Consider the following 23,641-nt stretch of genomic DNA (forward strand, 5'->3'; position numbering starts at 1 on the left):
ATGATGATGTTCTTTTAGCTAACAGCATCAACAAGTATTTTGTTCTGTGGTTGGTGCAGATATTTTCTTCCTACTAAAACCTTTAGTGCTTTGCTGAAACTTGGCATCTGACACTTGGCATTGACAGAGTTCATATTTGTAGGATGGAACTCCATGACAGAACTCTGTTAGTTGTATATTTGTTAAAATCTTTAAAAAAAAGTTTAACAGTTAAATGTAATGCTAAGCAGGTAAAGTGACAAGAGAAAGTTTTGTTTTGTGTTATCCTAAAAAAGCTGCCAGGCTGCATGAAAGGCTACAGTCTTGCCACTTTGGAGAGACAGGCATTTAACCACCTGGCACCTCATATCACACAGGCACCTGTGATGTCTCCTGAAGAAGGCTCCACACTACATTCTGAAGCTGTCAAAGACAATCATTCTTCTCCTCATGATTTTATAAGAACCTGCTCAGCAGTTCACTTCACTGACGATTCGGTGAACCTGAGCCAACCAAATATTTGACAATTAAAAAGGTGTTTTTGTTAAATAATCTACATATAATCTATGCAGTCATTTACATATCTAAAGTAAACTCGAATAAACTTTACTGCATTGTGATTGCATTATTTTCACAGCTTTCATATCACCTGCTCTTCTCTCTTTTTTTATCTTCTGTCCTCCAGCCACTGTAAATAATTCATTTTTCATTAAAAACTCATTACCACTAAAATCCCTGCGTTTATATTATCACAGAATATGAGAAAAAGAGAAAGAGGGAAGGAGTGTGCGTGTGTGTGCGTGTGAGAGAGAGAGAAAGAGAGAGAGAGAGAGAGAGAGAGACAGAAAGGAGTTGAAATATGAGGCAAAGCCATAAATAGATTGTGTGCTCTAATGTGATTGTCATCCAGCGGTTGCTCTTTGTCTGCAGAGAATGCAGAGTGATGAGTCCAATGAGAGAGAGATCAATGAAAGACAGAGAGAGGAGAGAGGGAGGGTGGTGAAAGATGAGTGAAGACAGAGGGAGTGATGACCAGCTTTTCTGGATGTGTGGATAACAGTGTGTGTGTGTGTGTGTGTGTGTGTGTGTGTGTGTGTGCTGCATGCTGAGAGAGTGAGAGCTTATGCTTACACTGTTTTCATATGCAGATCAGTTGGTGTTATTATTCACTGTTCACAAGCTTTGGTGCATGTTTATTTATGTGAATATACAGTACTGTATTAAGGCTTTCGTGTCAAATAACAACCTTTCTAGCAGCCGTGGTGGAGGCTTCTGAGCAGGCAGGTTGTGTTTATGCAGGCTGTTTTTACGGAGCTGATTGAACATTTAATGGTTAATGTCCAAACTTCTTTCATTTAATTTAGGTTATGAACATTTTTCCTCATTATATCTGATTAATTTTGTGTTGGGATAGTTATCATCTGCTCCAACCCCTCCTCCCAAGAAAAACTACACTATAGGTCGTAAATTCAGTTGCCAAAAATGACCTATAGTTAGGTTTGAGTGACAGATGCCAGCTAGCAACTGTAGTAATTATGACCCGGATAAGTGACGCAGTTCAGATGATGTCTATATAAGGTGACAAATTTCCAAATTGAGAGGTGGTGGTTTGGGTGGATGGCTAAATAGATAGATGGAAAAAAGTGGACTTGGGTGCAAGAGACCACTGTTCACTTCCTGTTTCCAACCGCAAGTGGCACATTTCTACAGAGCCCCCCTGGGGTCAGCTGAAAAAAAAAGAGCCATGTGTAAATCTGTATTGTACCCTGTCTGTACAAGGACCCTCATGCATGGAGCATTTCAACGGCTACCGCATGCACCAACTAAGTCCAATTTATCTAGATTTAAGGGTAGATTTAATGCTATATTATGTTGTGCATTGGACGTTTCACAACTCACTTAAGTGTGATTTTCACTCCAAAACCAACCTTTCAGTTTGAGGCTAGCGTGGAAGCTGCTAACGTTAGCTTCCCAGGCTTACTTGTTAGCCAAACTTTGTGTCACTAGACTAGAATCTTCCATTAACTGCTTTTCCAGTTGTGAAGCGTCAAACAGGGTGACGACAATGTTGACTTTTTGTCTGGTAGGTGACCAGATTCCCAATCTGGGACACTAGGTGCCATGTGTATTGCATGCACATGCACTCTCACAACCATGCACACACATAGAGTTTTGTGATGCAACAGTCAGCTCATATGGATCATTTGTAGATTTTACATCTTAGGCCTTAACATATGACTATAGTACAATCTGTCTACAGGTCGGTCATGCTCTCAATAGACTAATGTTATCAGAGTCACTGTGTTAACATTCACATCAATCAGTGTTGTACATTCACCAGATTAGTACAGCTTCCTAAAAATTATTAAAATCCTGACACTTACTTGCAATTTGACACTTGCTGTTGATAACCAGTGATATAACTGAACAATAATTAGTCCATCAACAGGCCCACAGCCTGCAGCAAGGGGCAGAGCTTCATCACAGTGAGTGATGAAGACCACAACAGCAACAAGGGACGCATGAAGAGAGTGAAGCTCGATGCAGGATTGAAGCACAAGCTGCAGACATCCACCAATGTTCTTTAGATGAATGTAATATATCCTCTCAGTCTGTCCAGCCAGGAGAGACAGCGTAATGGCACCTGTGTTGGTGTGTTGATGGGAGCATCAGCTTGTTCAGTTGTTTCAGAGAGAAGCATCCAGGGGTTGGGGTGTGGATGTGAAGGATCTTTGGTAATCCTTCACATGCTCCTTTTGTAAAATAAAGTTTTATTCTATACAATCCTAATGCCGTGCTTTTTCCTTCAGTTGAATGTGACATATAGAACTTATGAGTACAGTTTAGGGTAAACATGGTTGCAGAGAACTGAAACACAAAGTATTTGCAACAGTTTACTGAAGATTAACTGTTTCTGTTACCAAGTGTCCACATCAACCAAAAATGTAATAATAGTCCATGATGACAAGTCTATTGGCCTTGTATCAGGGCATTTTCACACCTGCCTTGTTTAGTTGTTGGTTCGTTTGGGCAGGTGTGAACACCACAATTGTACTCAGGTGTGGACCAAAACAACCGGACTAGGACCTTGTTAAAGAGGTGGTCTTGGTCCGGTTACAAACAAACTCTGGTATGGTTCGTTTGTGATATGAACGTGATCTGACCTAGATCTGAACCAATTGCAGGAAGCATTACACATTTTTTGGCTTAAACCAGCTCCCGTAGCCAGCTGTACTGTGCATTATGCTCCCTTCTCCTCTTCAGCTGACTGAAGGCAGCACATCTTCTTTGTGTAACATGAAGCAACACATTGTTCTCTAAATGTTGCCTTGAAGTTTGTTTAAATGTACCACTCTGCTGCTTTTAGCTTGGTATATGACCCAAACGACTGGGCCGGATTATCCATATATCACATGGGGCGAGTGCCCAGGGGCAAAAAAAATGAAAAATGTAAATAGTTTTCATGGTCAGAAACAGCAGATACACCATTTATAAAGCACTTGATTTAGTTTTTATTCATCATTATTTATATTAATAAAAATATGAATAATAAGAATAAGAAAATAGTTGAAAAGTAGCTGCTGCTGTGCGTCTTTCAGCACCACAGAGGCATGGAGAGCAGAGAGGAGAGAGAGACACTGTTTGTTTCAGTTATAACAGTAATACACTTTATTGCTGATAGAAAATATGTTCAAAGAAAATTTTACTAATCCACCCTCCCGTGTGGAACAAGTACTCCTTCATATTCCTGAGTGCTACGGTTCATATATTAGTGTTATTTTCTGTTTTACAAAGACAAGAAGGAAAATCAATTCCTTTATAAATTCTGTAGTCTATCTGCTGTTTCTGAAAAATAATCTCTCCTTTCTCCACCCACCAACCCCACGAGGTTTCTGACCAATGAACAGAGTGACAGCTCCCACGTGGCTTTTGTTGATACATTTTGGTTTGCTTGAAATTTTGCCATGTGAAACCAAACTGAACCAAAGGGAAAATACAACAAAGTAGCAACTCATCCACTGAAGAAAACAAATTATAGGTGTGAAAATGCCCTTACATTGGCTTGAATGTTGTTACTGTACATTACATTTAAACAATTAGATGTGTAATATGGTGCTAACTTTTTACATTAATACTGAGAAAAAGAATCAATCATCAAAAGGAATCATTGCCAGGTCTGCTCAGGTAACAAGTACATTAATAAAATCTAGATAAATTGGAATGATGCGGTCGCCATCAAAATACTCCATGAATGAAGGTCCTTGTTCTCTGGGGAAAAAAGTCATTGGAGTGCATGGATTGGCTCTTTTTTTTTTCTCAGCTGAACCCAGGGGGGCTCCGTACGTCTTCTACCGCGATCCAGGACAGTTACTCGTGTTAATCGTTTCCATGACAATGCATGCATGATGACGAAGTAACTTTAACCAACACCACGTTTCAAGTGATCATTTTAACCCAGACCATGATCTTTCCCTTACCCTAACCAAGTGGTTTTTGTGCCTAAACCTAGATTAGCAACGTATTAGAAAATGCTTCGGTGGGTGGTTCTGGAGCGTGTGGTACAATCGATGCTCACTACCTCATGTATCAGAATGAATAGTGGTTTGTAGTTGCATCTTAATAACAACATCAGAGGAAGAACTAGAGAGAGATGCATCTCCTTGGAAATAAATAGAAAACTGGCGGTGTAGTTTGCTGTTTGATTGACGGCTGTCAACGCACACCTTGCATCATTTCCTGTTAATACAATATGGTGCTGACAGTTTCAAGGTATTTGAATATTTCCATTTTATTCTACTTTATATTTCTGCTGAAATTCATTTCAAATAGTCAAATAATGTACTTTTTACTCCACTACATTTAATTAACATTTACAGTTACTATTTATTTTGTAGATTCAAATTTTACGCACAAAACATGTGATCAGCTTATAAAATATAATAATCATTATAAATGAACCTACCCAACATTATATAAAGAAGCTCAAATGGGCTATCTCAACCAGCTACAACATTAAGAGGCTGCTCACACATGAATACATCAATAATCCAATAATATAACATTAACACTCTGCAAGTGGGCATTTTTCATAATGAGTGCAGTACTTTTATATGAATAATAAGTACAGCTTTCGAATGCAGGAGTCTTTTGTGCAATGGAGTGTTTTTACCATGTGATATTTTTACATGTATGTAAGTAAAAGATCAAAATACTTTTTCCACCACTGAATGGTTCGATTAGGATGAAAATGAAAACTCATGTTACGGCCTTCATAGTTAACAGATCTCAACCTGTGTGAACACGTTTTGAAGATGTACAGAACACACATTAAAAGCACAATGTGAGCGGCACGTGAGAGTGATTAAAGGGTTCAGTCTGTTCAGTCCAAACCAACTCCAACCAGTGGCGCATAAATATTAATTTGGGCCCTGGGGCCACAAACCTTTTGGATTGTGTCTTTAACATCCACGGCCTGAAGAATGTCATGCATTCACACAGTCCACTCTTAACAAAGGAACTTTTAGAGGAAAATCACTCTCTGTCTGCGTTGGTGACTGGAATAGTAAGGAAAGGGTGTAGAGTTATAATACATCCATGATTAGGGACATAGGTGTATTGAAATATGATCTGCAGTTTTTTTCGCCTCAAGAGTTTGAGCAGTTCAACTGCTGATGTGTTCACCTCATTGTGCACCAACTCCTGAAATTGAATCAATTCTGCCACAAAGTCCTCCACTAAGACCATGTGATACTTTTGTTGTCCTTTTCCATCTCTTTACTTTGACAATCAAAACTTTTGCTGCTGCTTGGTACAACGCCACCATGTTCAAACCAAGAGTGTTGATGATTCACTCCTCATCACCTCTGTCCCCACATCACAGGCTGCTTACGCTCCTACATCGTGTTTACTCTGGTATTTTGTTTGTTTGTTTGTTTGTTTTTGTTTTTTTTAAGCTCATGTCTCATGAAGCCCCTGAGGCCCGGTGCCCGGGGATTAAGCCCCAGTAAGCCTGTGCACTATGGCGCCATTGACTCCAACCTATGTTTGGTCGTCACTTTTGTCAGAAGCAGCTGTTTGTCAGCAGCAGCTCTTGAGGTGCTGCCAGCTAAACTGTCTTCACCGGACTAACTGACAGCAGAAATTTACTGAAGCAAAATAATTTTCATGTAGGCTCCACAGGAAGAAATCAGCATTGTTTTTATTTATTGATGCACTTATTTTATTTTCCAGCCCTCCTCAGCGGGCGGGGGGGCAGGGGGGATCTGCTTATAGTCAAATCCACAAGCTCATAGCAACACTGTGAGCCTTGATCAATCATTACAGATACGGTTCATAAGTTCACAACACATAAAGAGCGGGAGATTTGTGTGATTTAAACAGCTGTCTGTGAGGGTTATGCTTCACTAGGCGAGTCAGAGGGAAAAAAATAGACTCACGCGGGGGTCCTGGGTGACATCGTCAGTGTGGTTTGATACATTTGATAAAATGGAAACGTATGTGTTCCATGAGTTGGACAAGTAACAGATGTCAAAAACGTTTCTAAAAATGCCTCCTTTGTGGATTGGCGCTCTACACCACCATCATCAAAACACCAAATGAGGGAATATCTTTTGGAAGAACCGTGTTCATCCCTCCAGAGATCCATGGACTTGGAGGGTCTTTGCCAAAGAGCACTGAAGCTGTTCTGCAGGCTTGTGATGGCCCAACATAAGAAAGGTTATGTTAGGATTTCCTTTAATAGGTAACCCATCTGAGTATCCACCTCACACTATCTATTTTCAGTTTTGTCAGGTTTTTTCAGGTTTGTCTAGTCTCACACTGCATGTCCTGCATATGTTGGATTTCTTATTCACCTGCGTTTGTGTGTTTGATTATAGGATGTAAGTTCTAACCTTTTGCATGCGTCTCTCTGTTTGTGTGTGTGTGATTGACCATGCCGGTGTTTGGCATTCGCATCATCTTGCAGCTAGTCAATAAGGCGGCGTGATTATTCCGATGGGCTTCAGGTTTAACTCGCTCTCCTCATTGACTTGATGAAGGTTTTAGTCCCGTTAAGAAGCTGACACACTTCATTACAGAGAACATTCCTCTATTGATTAAACCATTCCGAGGTCTGGCCTTTCTTTCTCAGGAAGGATCTCCTCAATAATAACTATACCTCTCTAAAACACACACATTAAGCTTTTGCACATGCATAACAGTGTTGAGTCTGTGAATCTCAAATTGTTGTGGTGATAATCTTATCTCTAAAGATGTGTTACAAAGTATGAGTCAACAGCAAGGTCTATACTCTACCATGTACATTAACACACACACACACACACACATATATGAGTTATATTTGCCACACCGGTGCTCTATATAAACCCAAGGATATCCCAGTCATCAAAGTTTAAAAGGTGTTGCCTTGTGAAGCTAATCACCTGTTTAACTACCTATAAGACAAGCTAAACTGGGATGCTACTTTATAGGAGCCTCCAGCACACACACACACACACACACACCCACACCCACAGTGAGAGAAAGATGTAGTATGTGGTGCAGTACAAATGTACTCGCCAAGGGCTATATCAAATCATTCCAGAAAATTTGACAGCATGCCTCATGTTACAAATTATAATAACAAACATAAATAGGGAAAATGGGGGAAAAAATACGGAAAAATACATGAATTGCATATCATGAATGGTGAATAGAAAACTAAGTCTCAGTATGTAAATGTATTGTATCTGCTGGGAGCAAGTTTTTCAAAGCAAGATTTATAGGAATGAAGAAAAATATTGTAATTTCATCTTTGGCATCCATGTATTTTTGCCATCCTGCTTTGCTCAACACACAGACGGAGGAACTTCTGTGTCAGCAGCTTGGAAGACCAAATGAAAAGTTTATTGGCATTGTCGCTGATAACTGAAAGGTATTTTGTTGCTGATACAGCTTCATCCAAATCAATAACCATTTAGTGAATTATGTGTTCATGCCAAATTTGATGAGTCTCTTACGGACTTAAATTAGCTACATCCACTCCCCCGCCACACTGAAGAGCTTGTCTACTCTGGCGAGATGCCAATTAATAATTGCTAAGTAATAATGTATATTACAGTATGCAAATATGCTTTCTATTCAGATACTGTCATTAAATTGTATGCACTTAAATATCTGTTCAAGGCAGATATTGAGTCTGTGTTTGATAGATTCATATTTTAGTCAAAGTAATTAAGCACCATTTGTAGTTAGCTAGATGGACTCGCTGTATGCTGAATATAGTTTATCCAATGTTTGTTTTGGGGGGGGGGGGGGCAAAATTGTGCACAGTTTTCAATATATGGTGATGTTTCTTACCAATGTACATACTATAAAGTCCCAAGTAAAAGACGACATAAAACAAAAGGTGAATTTAGCATAACATATATATGTTTCCTCTGCATTCAATCCACCAGTATAAAAACAGAGTCATGTCCTATTCATCATCCTTTAAACTCTGATTTTTTTTCTTGTTTAACAAAAATACTGGTTTCCATCACTTACTAATTCCAGTTGCTTCATCTTTGCCATTTTTATGATCGGTGTGAAGCTACTGTCAATGAAAGTGTTTCTGCAGATGTTTGGAATTACGCCCTTTGAGCCAATGGAAGACTTGTAATGAGAAACATTAAAAACAGGAGTTTGAAGTAACAGCCAACACCATCAACAGCAAATTAAAATGGGAGCAGATCAGAAAACAGGGAGGCTGTTTTTTTTTTTTTTCTTTTTTTAAACTAAAAAATGATATAAAAATATTTGGAATAAAGGCCTGTCTCTAATATAAGCCTGTTTGAAATAAAGACTGCAGCTGAAGCAAATAAAGGCTTTGACCAGTACTTGGCCAGAATTTGGGATATGTGAATAGTGTAGCTTTAAGTATAAGCCTTTGTTACATTCTATTAGTACATCACAAATTACCCAATTGCATTTTTTTCTCAGTATCATGTGTTTTTACCTGGTTATTGTCACAATGCTTCACTAGACTAGATCGCTATGGCAAAACTCTGACTAAGCAACAACTAACCCTGCACAGTGCTTGTGATGTCTTTCTCTCTTTGGTGAACTTATTTTTTTTAAGTTTAGTAGTCTGGTCATGAGTCAAGTTTATGATTCAAAGAAATCCCTTCAGAACCACATGAGCAAACAAAATTTACAGGATGTGTCAGAGAAGAAAATTAACACATCCCAAAAGGCAATAGATATAGCCTAAACTCAATTTCTGCTTAGAATAAATTATGTGAGAGCACTGACTGTTCTTCCATTTCTCATGACACAGGATTGTTCTCTCACTTTGCAATGGACATGCGATTTTCAGTTTGAAACACAGCCCTTTAATGACCACTTCCAAACCCTACCTGTGACCTCTGCTACAGCATTAGCCCGGCGGGATCCGGCGCTCGTCTAATTTATTGCTCGATTCTTCATTTTCCGAGGCTCCTGGCCGGCATTTCTGTGGAAGCTCCCCAAAATACACATGCAGGCTTGATTGTGTGGGCGCCACCTCGGTGATTGCCTATTTAGTGAGTAATTATCCCTGTCTTTCTCACTCTCAGCCAACACAAGCACTGATTGAGTTCCTCTCATTGTGGGTAATGTCTTATTTATCATAAGAGCCCAGTCTGAGTTTTGTGGGGGAAAAAATGTAGAGCAGGCGTGAAGTGTTGTCATCTGCAGCTAGGGAAGATAAGGGCTACAAAACATAAACACCAGCAGGTCAATCTAAGCTCGGGATGGCTTGGCATCATGGAATGGAACTTACAACTCTGTTAACAGTTGCTAAAATACTTTGATTTAGTCACATTGTGGATAATTCACAGTGTCAAGAAACCTTGGACAGAAAAAGCAGGAGGTGAGGTTTTATTTAGTGTGAAGACCAGTGTATCCAAGCACACAAAGCATGTCTTTTGTCAGCAATATTTTCAGTGTCAGAGCACCTTTAAATTAAAAAAAAAATAAAATACTTTCAACGAAAATCAGATAGGTTTCAGTGAGTGTTAAGGCCTTGGCGGGTATTTTCCTATTCCAGACACAGTTAAGCATGTCTGATGCCGCCTCAGCCCCACCACTAATCTGTTTCTTTGTGTTTATTAGTAAATCAAAGGTCTAATCAGCTCTGAAGCTGCAGAAGAGAGGAGGAGAAGAGGAGAGGAGGAGGAGGAGAGGAGGTATAGGCTATTTTTCAATCTAATGGCCAATTAAGATCAGGCTAAACGAGGAGGCAGGAGAGCATTGTCTTGTGCAGACCTCATTGAGACTCTAATAAAATGTCAGAATACCACCTCTCTCTCTCTCTCTCTCTCTGTCTCTCTCTTTCTCCCTCACACACACATACACACACACACACGCACTTTCTCTCTCCATCCGCTCACTTTCTCAATCTCTTTCATTCAATTTGTTTTTGCTTTCCATGCCCCCTGTCTAATTCCTTGCCTCTTCTTTCTCTTTGTCATTCACGTTCTCTTGACAAAATACACAAACATTCACAGGCTCACATGGAAAAGAAGAAAAAAAAAAAAATCCACTCCTCTATTTTGCTACTTCTTCACTTGCAGCCGTTGCACACACACACACACACACACACACACACACACACACACACACTGGCTTCCTTCTCATCTCCTTTTTATTTAGAAGGGCAAAGACAGAGAGAAAAAAAAAACGGAGCTATAGATTTGAGCTGCATACTGTATCAATTTTGCCCAGTCTAAATGACCTAAATAAGGAATTCAATACTGCGGGGTCTGAATAGGAGAGCTTAGTCCACATATTTATTGAATCCAGCCTCTTTGTCCAGTGCCAGCGCACTCTGTGGTTTTAGACTCCACTCCAGTGATCCAATGTGGAATGGAAATCCAATCTCCCTCTTTCTCCCTCTTTTTCCTCACTCTTTCTTTTTTCTGTTTTTCTTCCACCGAGCTCAGTCCTGGCACCGGTGACATGGAGGGAGGATGGTGAAGGGATAGAGGGAGATAAAGAGAGAAAGAAACAGAAGCAAAAGGAGGCCAAATAGAGAGAAATGGTACCAATGAGGTTTATAATGTTATATGTCTGTGCGAGTGACACCGCGAGCGCAAGTGAATGCAGGGCTACCAAACCATTCTCCACTGTTACATGAAATAATTTGACATCGGTTCATATTGATATCGATCATGAAATCTTCTCACTTACTCACTTTTCTGTGTTGGCTCCATCTGTTGTGTGATCCTTCATTCTTTCCACTGGTCAATGCTGGACATCCAAGCAGGAAAAGTATGCTGCAAAAAAAATGTGAACACACACATTAATATTGCAGCTGGTGGTCATACACATCCTTGTGTTTGAGCAATAAACAGTGGCATAAGACGTTCCATTTGTCACTGATACTGATTTCATTCTAATAGCTGCCAGCTGCTTCTATTTAATGCACCTGATAGTAAGAAGGCTTTATTCCTTTACCTCTATTATTCTAAGGAAACCTGAACCAACCAGTAGAAGTTGCAAGATTGTGGAACGCACTAACAAACAATGTCATCCTTCAAATTGGGGCATCAGATCAGGAAATGCTCATATTGGTCATTTTAAAACAAAGGATTTTGTTGTTTAATTTAGATGACTTGAAACAAGACAAAGAGTCTGCAGCCACACTAGTAGCTCTGAGAGGCTGCATTCATAGGCACAGCTGTGTTTTGAGCTAAATGCTATCGTCAGCACGCTAATATGCTCATAATGACAATGCTAATATGTTCAGCAGGTAATGTTTACCATGTTCACTGTCATAGCATGTTAGCATGCTAACATTTGCTAATTAGAATTAAACATTATGTATAGCTGAGGCTGATGGGAATGTCATTCATTTTGCAGGTGTTGGTCTTTTTTTTTTAACAATTACAATTCCTCCTATGAGAAACATGAATATCTGTACAAAATTTCATGACAATCCATCCAACAGTTGGTGAGACATGTATTTCAAAACCAAAAATATCAACCTTGTGGATGCTTGAAGGAAAGTTAGGAGAACACTTACCAGTAAGATTTACAATATGTGAATTATGCATGTCTCTACAAAATTTTGGGCCATTTCATCTGGTAGATGTTAGGATATTTTTTTGGATAAGTGAAAGGTTCATGCCCTGTTCATGGCACTAGATGAAAATCCAAAGGATCCAAAAGTAATAGGATTCATCCTCTGGGAACTGAATATCTGTCCAGATTTCATGGCAACCCATCCAATATAGTTGTCAAGATACTTCACTTAAAACCAAAACTGTCACCCTCATGGTGCCAACAGAGGAACAGTGAGGGAATTTAATTTAATTTAATCAAAGCTACAAAATGGACCTTATGGGGAGACAGTTTTGCCAACTATTGCTTACAAAGTCAATAATGAACATTTAATCTCAACATCCAATAATTGTAGATGTTTCAGTCTGGATCACAGAAGTGGACTGACCAAGCGTCGACCGAATGATTGACATTTCCATCCCTGGAGCCAGACCACTAACATGACTAAAAAGCACAACTTTGCAATACTCCAATTTCATTAAAAAATAAATCTTATCGCAGAAAAGAAATCAAATAAAAAATCAGTCTGCACACTGAGTATCTAAATTGCATAGTTTACACCTACACTTCAAAAATATAGGCCAAATCAAGGAATCATATCTAGCAGAGCACCACAACTCTACTGATACACTTCTCCTCCAGTCCTGAAGCCCTATTTGATATGCAACCCCAGCCAACTTGTAGCTTTAAATTGTTAACTTTTTGGAAAGAACTTAAAACACCAAAGAAAAAAAAAGTCCTTCAAAAAACAGGTTTTATGTTTCTGATTTTAGCTTGAGCAACTATGCATTTTTGAGTTCATCCAGTGGCTTTTGAGAGGCTTTCATAAGCCCCAGGGGTGACAGATTTCTCTCCACCAATAGACTAACAGCGTAATCCTTCAATTGTAGTCAAATCACCAAAATTTGAGGTACAGTTTTTTCCCATGACGGCAGCAATTTTTGACAGTGGCAACAGAAATGCATGAGGATGTGTCCTTTTCTCTGTAAAGGGATATTTTTAGGGATATTTTAATGATACACATGCATTAAAAGTAATGGTAACAACAGAAAAAAAAATACCTGAATAACTGAACAAGGCTCTTGCATTTAGCTCTGGATGGAGGCGACAAAGGAGGTCATGCTTCTATGTCCTTTCCTTTATGTGTGTGTGTGTCAGTGTGTGTGTGTATGGGTGTGACCTTTTTAAGATCCAGCCAAACTGCTAAACACACTCCCTCTGTGCCTGTCATTTACAGGTTGGCTATCGACATCTTACAGTCTGAGCTCGGGGGATCGACATGCACATGGCAGCATCATACACATGTGGGGTCTGCATCAAGACACACACACACACACATCTACACAAAACACATTCTGCATAAGGACATGTAGAGGCTGGTTGCACAGAGCCTATAGACAAAGGAGAAAGCCATCAGAATCAGTTGATGTAAACACTGCATTAGTGCCACGGCTCACATGTGGAACTGATTTCTGCTGAAATGCTGTCAAAGATTAGGATGCTAGAATATCCTATTGTGTGTGATGGACATGGAATCACTCTTTTCTGCATCCACACATCTGCTTTTGGTATTTTTTTTGTTTGGAAAGGCATGCGACCAATTCAAATCAATAGCTGTATACACAGTTCAATATTATCTACTGCGTATGGCAAGCTCACGCAATCAAAGAGTATGAGGACAGCTGATCCCTGCTGCTGCTACAGGCTACTACATGTCCCTGTGTGTCAGAAAAACAATGGAAATCACTGCTGTCATGTCTTCAGGCTTTGGCCTCTCCTTGCTTTGTCTTTAGCCCAGGTTAACATGTAAACATTTCCCTCCTTGTGGTCAACGTCTCTGCTTGCCAGCATCACCTCTACATGGAAGTGATCGTGAAATGTACGCCCACATACGCCAGACTGTTAGAATAGCTTGAGGGGGTAATTTTGCCAGGGAAACCTCACATAAGCTCCTTATCACAACACATTAGGAAGAGAAGGGGAGGGGAGCACTAGTGTCAGCTGTCCGGCCCTGTTGGAGAAGGCGAGCCAGGCTGGATGTGACAGGTCAATGAGCAACACTAGCCAAAGGCTTGGGAGGGCGAATGGAGACATACGCTGCTTTCATTTGCTGCTCAGAACTTCCAAGTTTCCATGTTTGTAAGTTGCAAACATGGAAATGTCGTCTGATTCCAGTGCTTTTGCTGCAAAGAATATCAAAATAAATCTTGTAACGTTGGTAGTGCTTTGCTGGCTGGCAAAAAGGAAGGATGGCGATCCTGAATCCATCAAGCTTTCTCTTTTAAAGCATTTAAAGAAACAATCAGCATCATTCACTGTAGGTACATTACACATGTCAAAACACCCACGGCTTATATTTTGTATGCATGCATACATACCAGCCATATACTGTATAAACACATGTGATGACATGTCAGGGTAAGCCACTGTCTTTTTTTCCAGTGTCAATGTCATCAGTGTCAAGAGAAGCAGCGGTTTTTCACTTTTCATCAAATGTCCAAGGCCTTCTGGCTACCATACCGTTGACTGCTATACATGACATCAACTTCAGTGGTTGTGTGGGTGATATGCAACAGCTATGTCCCAAAAAAGCCTGGATCTAACGATTTGTCCTCCATTACTACTTGCCTCACTGATATTAAAAGAGCATTCAATCAATTTAGCATTGCATTCCTATAACACTGTCAGACTCATGAAGCACAGTCCGTTGATGCAGGAGAATCAGAGATATTGTCTTATCTAATCCATGCATTTATCATCCAACTTGGCACCTACATTATCCACAGTGAAACTTGACCGCTGTCAGTAGGTCAGAGACTTCACAGACTTGGGTGTATCATGCTATTAGCAGCTAATGTACCCTGGAGCTGCTAGCCTCAAGCAGGGACAAGGAGCGAGCTACGGAGGTCTGCTAACCTCCACACCCCCATATTTGTTTAATTTCAGACTTGTAGTATTCAGCCCCAACTGATGCTGACTCAAGTGACATCACTTGAGGCAATATTGAGCAAAAATCCAAAGGATGTGACATTTATGCGTGCTCCCAAGTGCCTTGCCTCTCTCCCGTCCCCCTACATCATCAACAGGGTGCAACACTAGCTAACGTTAGCTTAGAAATGGAGTCTGCTAACGTCCAACCCTGAGCTGGCTTTCTTCCTATTGGACAGATAAGCTAATATTACTGCAAAGCCTTTGAAATATATTATGATATTGTGGTTTTAGCTGGCTAATGTTAGTGCGGCTGCTCGCCCATGCTGGCAGAATGCAAGCCTGTGCACAAGCAACAGGATGCTGACTGCAGCTCACTTTACGGCCACCGGTGTCATTAATGAGAAGGGATTTCTGATTCCTACATATTGCACTTTTAAGTTTCCACTATGTTCTGTTGTGCTTGTGAATCCACTGGCCTGGTGAAAACACAACACTCTCTCTTTTATATGCTCAAATCTGCTTTTGGTAGATTTTGATTGGACAGGGTGCAGGCAATGCAAGTAAATAACTGATCTCTCATTCCACCCCTAATGGCCAGTTTCTCACTCAGTCTAAAGAGTAATATACATCTAACCCCTGAAAAAGAATAACTATAATATTCATTGAATATTCCAACGGGTATGATGCATCTGTGGAGCTCAATAGCAAGTATACAGTATGATGACCTTATTATTCTGGATGTAATTTCTTCTCCTCCATCATATTTCTATTGTAATCCAAATTGTGTCTATGTTAGTGAACTTTTTTATTGTGCTATGGAATTACCTTAATATTCCTATGGGAACTTGTGAAAAAGTAATTAAATATGATTCAAGCACGATTTTCTTCTCAAATTTGCTACAGGATTACTAGAGTTCTTTGAGGAGACTGGGCAATCTGAAGCTCCCACTCTGTCAATACTAAATGAAGCTAATTAACTGGAGTTCAGTGGTCAGAATGATAATAAGGTACTAGGCTTGGAGTTGTGGGGTCTTACCAGGTGTTAGGTTCAATGAGGATTGAGCAATCCAGACTGGGGCCTTACTTCTGGATTTGAATCAATGTTAAGACTATGAATATTGTACCTGAGTGGACTAGCATTGGACTCATCATTTTGGATTTTTCTATTAGACCAACTGAGCTGGATTTCTAGATTTGCTTATCTAGTTGTAATGCCATTACTGGATAATAAATGACATAAAATCAGAATTTCTATAAACTGCAAAACGTTATGTTCATTTCTGCTTAAGTTTAGGCATCTAAAGATCACATTCATACTTAAAATTAAAAAAAAAAGTTGCTGGTAGGAGATGAAATGCAGACGGCAGTCATTGCTGTCACAGTGGTTGCATAGTCTTTGTATTGGTATATTGAAACACTAACATTTTCTGTCTGTTAGTTTGTCTGAACAAACTAACAGTGCTGTAATTTTTCTAGTGAGTAGTTTCTTTCTTTTTGAGAAGTTTTCCTCATCTTCTTAAGGTGTGTTCAGCCCAAATGTCAAGCGCATTTTATCTGTAGTAACTGAATAGTAAGTCAAAAGAAAGATGCAAGTGTGTGCAAATTTGCCCTGGGCAGCATAAACTGAGGTGAAGATGAGATGGTTTGAGTTGAAAATGTTTAAACTCGAGCAAAAAATTCACACTTGGCAGAGACTTAATGACGCCAATTCAACATGCAGAGACAAGAGGGAAAGGGAGAAAACTGGAAGAAAACACCAGAAAAAAATCTGGATTTCTGGTGAGCTCTGAGATTAGTCAAGAGGCTGAGCTGTCAGACACACACGAGTCTTATGTACAACTTTCTACATACAGTAGCACCAAATGCTACCAATTCAATGGTTTTCCCATAATGCCTTACACTTTGTGGAATGGTCTATGTGTTAGGACTTGATGAGGATGGTCTGCAAGGGGTCAGAGGTCATTGTGGAAGTCCAGTCAGAGATGATACATTGACATTGGTGTGACAATGATCAAAACCAAACCTCCCCAGCCTTACCAGACACATACAGCACCACCATGTTAAAAGCAGGGTTTATATGCATGTACATTAAAGGTATACTATGCAGGATTTGTTGGCTGGTGTTTGTTAACACAGCATTCAAAGTTGGCCCTGCTCGATCAGAGTGAGCTGAGAGCAGAACGAGAGAGAGGGAGAACATTGGTGGTTGAGCAAGCTAGAGAGTGAATGAAGAGAGCAAGTGGTGCTGGTGAGACAAAAGCTGGGAATCAGAGAAACAAAACGTTATGTTCTTCTTGTTTCACAGTAGTTCTAAAGCACAAATAAAAACACCCACAGCTCCGCACAACCCTGCAGGAAGGTACTGCATTGCTGGATTCGGTGTGAATGCATGGATTCATCCTGTCCACTGTGTCCTCTCGCCTCTCAGCCTCGCCCTCGGTCAAGCAGACACACAGACCCGCAGCTCCTTGTACATCCATGACACAGAGACAGAGAGCAGAGCGGAGCAGAGGAGAGAGATGGAGACAGGGATGTAACCTGGTCGCTACGATACAAGTCCCAACCTCACACCCTGCGCCCTGTTATTGGCTGGGGGCTACACACCCACAGCCCAAAGGTTGACGCCCAGAAGTTTCCTGAACACAGCAAAATAATAAGGAAGAGGGCAGAGTATCTGCAGATACATACATCGCCACCAATTCTAGTGGGTCATAAGTGATGATTGAGAGGGATTACTTTTGCATGAGTCTAAACATTGTTTTTTTAGGAAAATCCTGCATAGTATACCTTTAATGTGTGTATGTATATCTAGGCTTCTACTTCCATTTCACAGGTTCATATGGCCCTGTATAGCAGATATGGTAATGTAAGATTAAGGGAAACTCTCTGGGCAAGGATCTAAGATTACGTTGACATGATGTGGGCAGCATTTTAAGCTGGGAGTGTGACTAAGTAAAGCTGTTCCCTCCTTGAACAACTACTGTCAAGGTGCCCTTGAGCAAGACGTCAATCCCCTCCTGCTGTTCCAGTGAAGCTGCTCGGTGTCCCGACAGACCTCGACTGCAGTAACTGTGACTGTGTTTAAAGAGTTGCTTCACCCAAATCGCACACCAAAAAGACATATTTTCTCACTTACACTTGTGGTATCTATTCACGTACAGAGCTTATGTTTTATTTTTTATTTAATTTTTTTTGGCTCAGGTTTTGAAATATCTGTCACAGTTTTCATTGGAACTACTTTCTGCCAAAGAAACAGTCTCTATAAAAACAGCTGACGGCGTGTTCTTTGGATTGACCCTTAAAGGATAGGTTCACAATTTTTCAAGTGTGTCTTAAAACAACAGTCAGGTGCCCATATGAACACTCAACGAGGTTTTCCTTGCTGTAATCATTCCTTCTGTTCATATTGGCTATTAAAAGAATGATTGAAGTGATGGGGGCCAAAATCCACAGTCTGTCCACACAATCATTTTGTGCAAAAATATATTTAAACGTTTTAGCATAAGGTTCCCTCTTTGTGTTTCCTCGGACAGTGTTTCCCTGTTGAGCTACGGTGGAAGTAAAGTAACAAAAAGAGGGACTTCGGCACTAAAAAGACTGTAACGTTAAAGATATCTACTTGATTTGACTCATTTGGACGCTGAAGCTTCATATTAGCTTCAGATTAACTTTTAAATACATTTCAAAAATTGTGAACCCGTCCTTTAAACTGTCTTGCAGCCTGTTGTCATGTCAGTAGGTTAAAACGTCCATATCTACCGTAAAGTCTTAATGACAGGTGGACAAAAATCAAAAACTGTTGCACATTACCAGTCACTTTTTACCAAAAATTCATTTCAAATAGGGCTAAAAATTAGTATTACCTGATGACAGACTTAACAAGTGACAGCTGACAGTGTGATAGATTTCTGGTTCCTAAATCAGTTAAAGGCCCATATGAATTTTTAACCGATTGATTCATTGAGCTTTTATATATACAGCTTTGTCCCATCACAGCAATTTACTCTTTTCTATGGGTGACCTATAGGACGATAAAGCAAAAGTGCATCAGAAAGCATAAAGACAAACATTAAACCATACTTTAAAGTCCACCAAAGAAATCAAGTGGTAACGATTTCACATCATGCCACAGTTTGTTCCATCTGAGTGGAGCAAAACATTTTAAGGCCAAGCTTTGAAATCCCCGAGATCAAGACAACCCTGAGACTTAGTAAAGTAGTGTGTTTGCCTAATCTGCAGAATAGAGGCAAATAAAAAGGGCTTCATGAATATATATTGAAGAGTGCAAGTTTCTTCTAACTGACAGAGAGGAACAACCTAAAGTCAAGTCACAGTCATGTGTCCTAACTATAGTGTAGAAGGAATTATTTACACATTTACGCCAGTTGTTGTTGAGTAAGTGATTGTAAATGAAACTGTTAAATGATACATGTACATAATATTTAGATCTTAAGCTTTTCTCATATTATTTTCATATAAAATGAAAGACAGCACCATCCACCAACATACAGTATACGTCCATTTGTGTTAAAGAAAGTCAATCATTTACACAAGAAAGTATGTTGTATTGTTGCTGCATGTGTGTGCATTGGAGTAAATTAGGATGTGTCACTCACGTGCACTTTGGTTGCAAGTTTGAGTTGCTTTGCTCTTCCATTTCTTGCCACAAATAATGTATTTTATGTCCAGAACAGAGAGGCTAATTGAGATGTAAGATTCACACCACAGAACAGTAGATGGGAATGCATAATGAAACATGGAGCTGGATCGTATGCTAAATATAAAGACAGAGGTGAGGCTGCAGATCACATCGAATATGAGGCAAGCACTGTCTTCATCTGCTTGCCTCCCACACACATACGCAGGTGCACATGTACACACACACACTGAGCGCAGGGTAGAGGCACACACACACACACACACGCAGTTTCACACACAGTAGAAGAGCAAGTGTACACAGTGTGAACACATGCAAGAACGGGCGGAGGTTTTCTGTTGCTGAGTTCAGTTGTGCACACGCAATCAAACACACACACACACACACACACACACAAACAGACACAAGCGCAGGTCAGAGAGTCCCGGTGGCGTAAAAACTGGCAGGCATCCTTCCACTGTGCTCCAACAATCCAGCAGGCTTTTCTTTACCACACTGCCAACATGCTTTCCCCTTCATACACACACACACACACACACACACACACAAACACACACAGCCCATTGCTTTTCCTTTCTCCTCTCCAATCATCCATTATTCTAAGCCCTCACAGGCATTGCAGACAATGAGAAGTTGAATGGGAGAAAGTGAAGCTAATTTGTGGACATGTGCTTTGTTATTGTTTCAATAAAAAATCCCTATGAACATGACAATTACATAAGTACAACAAAGAGGCTTTTGGCGAAGCCTCAATCATGTCTCCCATACAGACGTCCCTTAAGATATTCTGTAATGGATCATTAGCTAGAATATCTCCAAATAAATCAAAAAGTTGTTTGTGATTCTTTTTGATCTCTGGCTGATGAGGAAGAACAATAATGTTTGATTGAAACTTCAAACTAAGTTTGTGAAGAGGATGCTTATCAGTGGAATTGAAAAGACATCTTTTTGTGTGTCCTAATTTAGTGGACAGAAACTATATATTTTAACACAATAAAAAAATATATATACATCATGTCTGTTTTAAAGCTGCACGGTTTATAATTCATCAAGTGACCATATGTTTGTTTGGTTTCGCTCAAATGATTAAACCAGCTGGCTGTGCAGCTTGTGTCAAGTCTATGGAGCCTTTTACCCTCTTTTAGCTCATTGTTTTGGTTTTCCAACAGTAAACTCTGTTCTCATACTTATTTTCAGCAGCAGCATGCAGCTGTTTACAGCAAAAAAAAAGCTCTGAAAAACCTACTGTTCACTACCTGTCCTGCACCAAACAGCAGATGATGTTAGCCTGTAAAAACAGTCAGTGACTAGTTGGTGAACAGCTGCTAACAAGCCAGACCCAAAGAGTGCTACAAAGACTAAATTCTCTATGTGTCTGCTGGATGTCTCAATAGGTAAGTGTTTGCTAATATGTTCGATAGTTTTTGCTAACATGTTCATGATCGTTAGTTTTGGCCATAGTTCCTACATGTAATTTTTTTTTTTTTTAAATCCTCAACAAGTTCTTTGCTGACATCTCAGATCATCTCAAAGAACTTCAACTAGACAAGAAACACAATCAGAATCTGGTTTTAAAGTGCGATTATGTGGGTTTTGACAGACAAATCAACACAATTTTCCTTTTACAAATGAAAAGTTGAATTCATAAGCAATAAAACTGTTTTGTTCAGTTCAGTACACTCAGCCTCTCTCTGTCTGGTATGAACAATAGCTTATGTTGGCTAATGTTGGAAAATTTAGATAGATATTGTATAACAGACATCACTGAGTCAGTCTGCTGACTTTATGACTCTTCTTCACTTGTGGTATTATCATATTACAAACACAATGCAATGAGCAATGAAAATTTCCTGTAATTGTCATTTATGGTAAAAGTTACATAATTTCCCTTAAAACAAACCTCCTGTTATAATTACATTATAATTACAAACATTCTAAGGAAAATAAAATCAAGGCAAAGAGTAAACTACTATCCAAACTGTCTGTTGTACACATCTGTCACATTTTACAGCCTAACGCCCTGTATTAATTTTGACCCACTGTGCTCACTGTAACTTTGAGCACACTTTGCCTGTTCAATGTGGGCAAGATGCTGGTTGCACTGACTTTGAGTTTTGCCTCCAAACTGATCATCTGACTGCTTGTATTTCTTGTTCTTTTTCTTTGTTGTACCAGTGTCACCATGTTCCCAGATGTCAGCAATTACTTTGGTGAGTACATGGTCATCATAACTGATGGAAATGATGACCCAAACTACAAAAATAAGACCCAGAATGTAACAAACTGAAATAATGATTTCTTACTGCACATTACAAACTGGAGCCATGAGGAAGTACAGTACAGAAGTTTTTTTTTTTTTTTACATTTACACCATTCTTATCATCAAATTGACCCACATTTGCTTGGACTGGGTCACTTTTAGCCTTCTTCACCCTCCCTCTCTCTCTCTCTCCCTCTACACACACACACACACACACACACACACACACACAGCATTCTGTGCCGGGCAGCTTCTGGCTTCCACTTCAGGGTTTTGGCTGTATCCCTTGCACTGTGACACACACACACTCTCCTCTCCCATGCTCTAAGATCCTGTTCATCAGCCTTTATTGTCCCAATCAAAGCCTTGCCTCCCTGACCGCCTTTAATATTCAACACTGCAAGATGGTACATGAGCTGTTTGTCTCAGACTACATAGCCCGTTAAAAGAGGACGAGCGTGTGTGTGTGTGTTTGCGCGCGGGTGTGTACGGCCATGCAGGCATCCACACAAAGTGGAGCTGGATAGCTGCGAGTTGCCCCTGACACCAAACTTAATTCTCCGAAGCGAGGCTGGGGATAAATATTTCAAGGTCATTCTGTTTGCTCTCTGTTGTCTTGTTCCGGGAGCGCTGACTATAATAGGAATATATGCATGCCTAACTAGGGGCTTTAGAACAGAATTACACCGCCTGCTGCTCCCTCTCTGCCTATAGGCACAGGCCAAAAGATGAAAGATGACTGACAAAGACACTGCAGTGGACATACAGAACCATGTGTCTTCATCTGTACATTCTCGGGAAACATTAAATATTTTTACTGCTATCCCTAGTGATGCCTCTAAATTACACTAGTGTTGTGAAGAGGCCTTGCTGATTTCCATGTCTACTAAAATCTAAACTATTGCCTTACAATGTGCTGCAAATTCTATTTTTTCAGGCATTATTACTATATTTTTATCACCATTATTATTATTATTATGAATTTTATTTTATTTTGATGGTGACATTAGAGATTACAGGACATGAGAGGACAGACAGCAGGGAACTCACAGGTAACCTGCAAAAAGTGTTGCGTGATAGGTAAAAATATGTAGATTGTCTTTAATTAGTGGTACATGGAGGTGTAAAAATGCATGAGATTTGGTGAGCCACGAATTGAGTAAATGGAAGAAAGTGACAAAAAAGCAGAAAGATGGAATATATAAATATTGGAGAAATGTTAAAAAAAAAAAAAGTCCAGGTGTTACAGTTTTTATAAATTTTGTTTTTACCAGTGTAATCAATCCTAAAGTCAGAATCCACCTGTCCGATGGCAGAATGGAGGAGCTGCGTTTGACACATTTTTGTAACTTTCAGAAACAAGCAATGTGACAATCATGCTCACTTTAAGCAGTAACTGGTCAAGAGTAGTGTGAAAGTAATCTCTCTTCTCTTATTCTTCACACAACTACACTTCTATCACTTTTCATGTGTACAACTGAGCACAACACTATCGAACACTTGTGAGGAGAGAGTATCTGAGAATTAGTGCTGTTATTTGTACAATTCATTGCGTCAAGAGGCAGCGGGATGCAGCCAGAGGAGTGTGGCTGTCCAGACCTGGTATAACACTCAACCTTTTAGACACGGTTGAATAGACTGCTTCGTTTAAGGCATACTGAGGCATTAACAGTTAGTCCACATTTTCAATCATGACTGTTTGTCTAATATCAGCTGTGTTCTATTAGATTAGAAAAACTTGCACATGCAAT

The 23,641-nt window shown here is 39.8% G+C and overlaps 1 protein-coding gene across 1 annotated transcript in view; it reads right to left on the reverse strand.

Moving 5' to 3' along the window:
* Positions 1 to 23,641, reverse strand: part of LOC121911615 — a 336,594-nt gene that overhangs the window by 159,889 nt on the left and 153,064 nt on the right. The window contains exon 7 of the mRNA XM_042433259.1: positions 11,170 to 11,255. Within this exon, the coding sequence (XP_042289193.1) occupies positions 11,170 to 11,255 (86 nt within the window). The remainder of the gene's footprint in view (positions 1 to 11,169; positions 11,256 to 23,641) is intronic.

Source organism: Thunnus maccoyii, chromosome 14, assembly GCF_910596095.1.
Source record: "Thunnus maccoyii chromosome 14, fThuMac1.1, whole genome shotgun sequence".
Taxonomy (NCBI): domain Eukaryota; kingdom Metazoa; phylum Chordata; class Actinopteri; order Scombriformes; family Scombridae; genus Thunnus; species Thunnus maccoyii.